The following is a 5,568-nucleotide window of genomic DNA, read 5'->3' on the forward strand; positions in this document are numbered from 1 at the left end:
GCTCGCTACGCAAACGGCGTAGCGCCGCCGGGCGGGGAGGCGGCGCTGCCCCTGCGGCCTCACGGCGCGCCCGCTACGCGAAGTGCGCAGCGCGGCTTCCAGAATCGCTCCCCCCCCCCCCCCGGCGCTGGCGGCGCCGCCACGCCCCCGCCCCGGCTCGCGCGCTCTGCGCCATTGGCGCACGCCGCGTTGGGGAATACGGCGGGCGGCGTAGAGCGGCGGCGGCGGGCGCTCGGCCTTACGCGAGCGGCGCAGGGGCCGCGCACGTGGCCCCGCCGTGACAGCGGCTCCGCGGGGACAGCGGCGCCCGCCCTGCCAGTCCCCACCCCCGGTGACACCGCGGGGCCGTGTCCACCCCCCCGGTGACATTCCGTGTGTGTGTGTGTGTGTGTGTGTGTGTGTGTGTTCATCCCCCCCGCCCTGACACTGCGGGTCGCTGTCCATTCCCCCTGCGGTGACACCCGGCTGGGTGTCCATTCCCCTGGCGGTGACGCGGCGGGTCGGTGTCCGTGTGTCCGCTCCCCCCGCCGGTGACACCGCGGCCATGCCGGGTCCGTTACCGATTACAGCCACCGGCTGCCGAGCGACACCTGGCGGCGGGCGGCGGCCACTGCTGCCGCCAACCCCGCCCCGGGTCCCCCACGGGTGACAGCCCAGGTGACAGCGCAGGGTGCAGGACACGCGGACCCGCCCACGCGGGCCGTGTCCCCATCAGAGGGACACGGGCTGGCACAGCTGAGTTCTCCACCTGCAGAACAGCTCAGCCCCAGCCCAGCCCTGCTGCATCGCCCTGGGCAAAGGGGAAATGCTCCTGCATTCCTCCAGGACTCACTTCCACACCCCCTAAACTCGGAGAGTTCCTTCAGTAGAACCTGCATTTAGTCACTCCCAAAGTGCTGTCCCAGATGCCAAAGCTCTGAGTCACGCTGTGCTTCGTGAGCTCTGTTTGTGCACTTCAGACAGACACAGGCATGAACCCAGTGGCATTTTCACCTCTTTTATTATACACAAAACATGAGCACGAAGTTCTACTGCGGGGGCTGACCACGTCCACGACCGAATCCACCTCTCTGCAACAGCAAAAGGAGAGCGTTAGAAATCATTGTGTCAAGCAATGACAGCAAGAACAAACATCATCAAAGCTCTCTGATGGCACAGGTCAGCGCCACCAACATCAACCCATTCCAGCCAGCTCTGTGGATCACACCTAAAGTACTTTTATTTTTGAAGTATAAAACCATGGATCTCCAAAGAGCTCAGCTTGCTCTCACACTTGTCACTGGCCTCTGTCCCACCACATCCTTTCCCCATGGCGAGCAAGCTGCGTGTGAAGGGTGACAGTTTCCAGCCCCTCTGACACCCTCAGAATCCCACAGGCAGGACCTTCCAGCTTCTCCCATCAAAGCCTTCAAAAAAGGAAGCAAAGTTCAAATGCAAACACTCACAAACTGGAATTCCGTGGCTGCTCCAGCACCAGCCTCAGCCTTCTTGTCAGCACCAGCTGCAGAAAGAGAAGCAGTCAGTGCCCACAGAACCCCCTGCCTGGGAGCAAAGTTTTAACCATCCCACAGAACTAAAACTGGGGCTAAACACAGCAAAGCAACAGCTGTAAATGAGCATGTTTGAGAATTACTGAACCAACCCCAGGGAAAACCCCACAGCTCAGCCGGACAAAACTCCAGCACACCTCCCATCCACCCTCACATACAGACCCTAAGCTATGCCAGGAGTCTCATCTTCCCCTTTTCTCCTTGAGAGGAGCCCTAGGGCTGGAGAGTTGTCCCCGAGAGGGCAGGGGGGCACGGGGGGCACACTCACGTGGCACGGCGCTGCGGCGGTACGTGTCCCGGTCAGCCTCGCCCCGCGTGAGCCGCGCCGGGCGCTCGCCCTCCAGACCTGCAACACAGAGCACAGCCTCAAACACTGCTCAGCCAGGGCACAAACACAAACTTCCTGCACCCCAAGGTGCAGAACAGCACTGGGTCTGCCAGCAGTGCTGCAGCTCGGGCAGCTCTGGGAGGATAAACCTAAGGAAAACCTTGATTTCGTAAGGGAAACTTCAAGGGTGAAATCCGCTCAAGTATCCCAGCTTGGGGCAGGGTGGAAGCTAAATAATGTGAGAAGTGGGTTTACAGCATCATCTCAAAAGTCTTCTGGTCATCAAACTAGTACTGAATGTTACTGTTGGTAAAAATCCCAGAAATACTGGGAGTCTGCCATGGCCAACACATCAGTGCACAGCTGAGTCCCAAAGTGCAGGACAGAATTCTGACCCCAAGCTGAGCCAGCCACACTGTCAGTCCCCAAATCCCCCCACAGAACACGTTCGTGTCACTAAAAGCAGATTATCTGTAGACTCTCACTTAGATTAATAGCAGACAAAAGTGCTGCAGGAACAGCCAGGCGTGGTGGGACCACCACTGCTCAGGGACTGGGATGTGTGCCTGGAGCCCAGGCTGGGGTCTGCCCACCCAGGCAGGACCCACCGAGGGGCCTGGCACACCCCAGTGCCCTCCTGCACATCCCCATGCATTGGTTTGGCCACAAAAAAACCCAGTTCTTTTAATAATTCTTTTACTACACTGCCTCTGTGGCTCTCACACTGCTGCTGCCTCAAGCAGGGCATCCACAGCAAAAAAGAGCACCCAAGTGCAGCCCTTCCAAATATCCCTGCCCAGAGGGGGCTGAGGAGGGTTCCAGCACCAGGACAATCCTGTGACACCACACACAGCTCCTCCTGCACAAATCCCAGCCAGAAGCTGCCACTCCTCCCTCCCTCCCAGCAGGGATGCAGCTCCTTTAAGCTCACTGGATAAACACAGCATCTAAAGAACAAATCTTGGAACATCCAAGCAACTCAAGAGATCAAAGAAAGCAGCGTCTTCCCAGTTTCTCTGCAATTCCTTCCTTTGAAGCAGGTGATGCTCCCGTTTTGTTTGGCTCAGACATAAATTGCAGCAGCTGGGGGTGAACTCCCAGAGCCCCCTGGCCCCCAAAAGTGGCTCAAAAGCAAAAAAAGCACAACCCATGTGATCCCCCAGAGCCAGAGCACGTCTGGCTGCACCCCCTGCACTCGGGGGTGTGAAAACCCACAAGGGAAAAATCGACCTGCAAGTCCAACACACAGAATCACAGAGCAGCTGGGGTTGATCTGGAGATCAGCCACTTCAACCCCTCTCAAGGCAGGGTCACTCGGAGCAGGTGACACAAGAACGTGTCCAGGTGGGTTTGGGATGTGCCCAGAGAGGGAGACCCCCACACCCTCCCTGGGCAGCTGTTCCAGTGCTCTGCCACCCACGTGGAAAACTCTTCCTCCTGTTGAGGTGGAACTTGTTGTATTTTAGTTTCTGGTCACTGCTCCTTGTCCTGTCACTGGGCACCACTGAACGGAGTCTGGCAGCATCCCCTGGGCTCATCCGTGGGGATTTGTCTCCTCTCCTCCAGACCAACCAGGCCCAGCTCCCTCAGTCTCTCCTCACAAGAGAGGTGCTCCAAACCCCTCAGCATTTTTGTGGGCTCTGCTGCTCCTCCACCACGAATTTGCTGTTCACCTTGAAGAACAAGCCCTGTTCCAGGAGCACGTTCAGTGTCCCTGGGGACGGCAGAGTGGGACACCCAACACAGGTGACACCCAGCACAGGCCACAGGTGATCCCCAGCTGGGGCTCCAGTATCTCCTCCACACCCCCATCCCAGCAATCCCAGTCCCTGGGGAAGGCCAATCCCCACTCAGAGCATCTCCCTGGTGACACCAGTGCACCGCCAGCTGAGAAAGCCACAAACCCCAACCACATTTCCTTGCTCTGCTCACAATTTTACACCCAATCCCCCACAGATCTGGGACTGTCCTGGCTGCCCAGGCCCCCTGTGCCCACCCGTGGCTGCCCAGCCCCGCCGTGCCCAGCCCAGCTGACCTTTGGGCCGGGGTCTGCCGGTCTCGGGGCGGCTCCGGCGCAGCGTGGCCGGGACGATCTCGGGGGGCAGGTGCAGATAATCCCGCAGGTACTGGATGCCCTCGTTGGTCAGGTACCAGTAGAAGTGTCTCCAGGCAAACTGCTCCTTCACGTACCCTCGGGACTTGAGGGACTGCAGGGGAGAGAGCTCCCAGTTACTCCCAGTTCCTCCCAGTTCCAGCCTCTCACAGACAGCGGGGGTCAGCAGGGAGCGGGGACAGGGGACCAGGAGCAGTCACACGCAGGGGACAGAAGGCAGCAGCAGCCCAGGGAGCAGCAGCGCCGTGCCCCCCCAGCCCTCCCACCTGCATGGCTTTCATGACGTGCAGGTTGGGCACGTTCTTGTCCACCAGCTCGGGGTGCTTGGGCATGTGCACGTCCTTCTTGGCCACCATCACGCCCTCCTTGAACAGCAGCTCGTAGATGGCGATTCGGTTCTTCTTGGGCATCAACATCTGCAGGGGGCACGGCAAACAGGGCTCGGTGACATTCGGGCACCGGGGACGGCGAGCCCTGCTGCGCGACCCCGGTGCCCCCCGGCGACGCTCTTCCCACCGCTTCCCGGGAGGGAAAACCGGGCACCGCCAAGTTTTGCTCCGTAAATCATCCCGCGCGCTCCGGGCGGCCCCGCCCGGTGTCGGTGACACCGGGCACAGCTGGGGCAGGGCCGCGGCCCGGGGGGAGCCTGGCCCGGCCCCGCCACGGACGCCGTTGGTGCTGCCGTTAAGTCAAACTGAACTCGGGAACCGGGAGCCGTGGGAGCCTCTCGCCCCCCCGGGAGCCGGAACCAACCCCGGCAGCGCCCCCAGCACGGGAAATCGGCTACGGGCGGCGCTCCCGGGGCTCTCCGTGCTCGGGCACGACCGAACGCCCCCCGCGGATCACGGACCACCCCCGCGGCAGCGCCCGGGCCGGGAGGCCCCGGTGCCAGCGCTGGACATCCAGTCCCACCCCGCGGCCTGGCGCCCCCAATCCCTTCCTCCCCGGCACAGCCGGGCCTGGAGCCCCGATGGCGGAGATGCCCCGCGGGGGGCTCCAGGCCCCGGGATGGCGGCGATGCGCGGCCGATGGCCCGAGCGCGGCCTCACCGTGGCGGCGGCGGCGGGGCCCGACCGGAAAGGGCTGCGCGTGCGCCGGAGCGCCGCTTCCGCCGCGCCGAAGTCCCCCGGCGGCGGGGATGGCCGCGGCGCTGCCTGCGCGGAGGGCAGGCCCCCTCCCGCCGGGGAACGGGCGGCCCGCCGCGGTGCCTGACTCCCGTGCCACCCCCGGCCGTGCCACCCCCGGCCGTGCCACCCCGCTCGTCCCCAGCCGTGCCACCCGCAGCTCCCCGCTGCCCCCCGCCCTAAAGCGCTGGCCGTGATCCCGGAGAGCCGCGGGTCGCGCCCCTCGGGGCTCCCGGAGGCACCGGAGCGCTCTGCTCCCCACACACCGGCCCGGGAGCCGCGATTCCCCCCACCCCCGTCCGGTGGGGGTGTGACTGAGGCCGTGTCCCCTTGGGCACACCCCGCGTCCCCCCAGCCCGGGGCCGCCCCGCTCCCTTTGGGGGTTCGAACCCCCGGGAGCCACAGGAGCGGGGCCGGGGGGAGCGGACACGTCCTGAACACCGCGGGCACCCG

At 63.4% G+C, this 5,568-nt stretch overlaps 1 protein-coding gene across 1 annotated transcript; it reads right to left on the minus strand.

The window, feature by feature from the left end:
* Nucleotides 1–972: 972 nt before the first annotated feature.
* On the minus strand, nucleotides 973–5,143 carry RPS10 (ribosomal protein S10). The gene is made up of 6 exons (XM_053998468.1): nucleotides 5,041–5,143; nucleotides 4,258–4,407; nucleotides 3,914–4,085; nucleotides 1,819–1,896; nucleotides 1,446–1,501; nucleotides 973–1,070 (listed from the first exon to the last, which is right to left on the minus strand). Exons 2-6 carry the CDS (start codon nucleotides 4,405–4,407, stop codon nucleotides 1,029–1,031), a joined length of 498 nt encoding a protein of 165 aa, XP_053854443.1. The 5' UTR covers nucleotides 5,041–5,143; the 3' UTR covers nucleotides 973–1,028.
* Nucleotides 5,144–5,568: the final 425 nt, after the last annotated feature.

This window comes from Vidua macroura, chromosome 24 (assembly GCF_024509145.1).
Source record: "Vidua macroura isolate BioBank_ID:100142 chromosome 24, ASM2450914v1, whole genome shotgun sequence".
In the NCBI taxonomy this organism is placed as follows: Eukaryota; Metazoa; Chordata; class Aves; order Passeriformes; family Viduidae; genus Vidua; species Vidua macroura.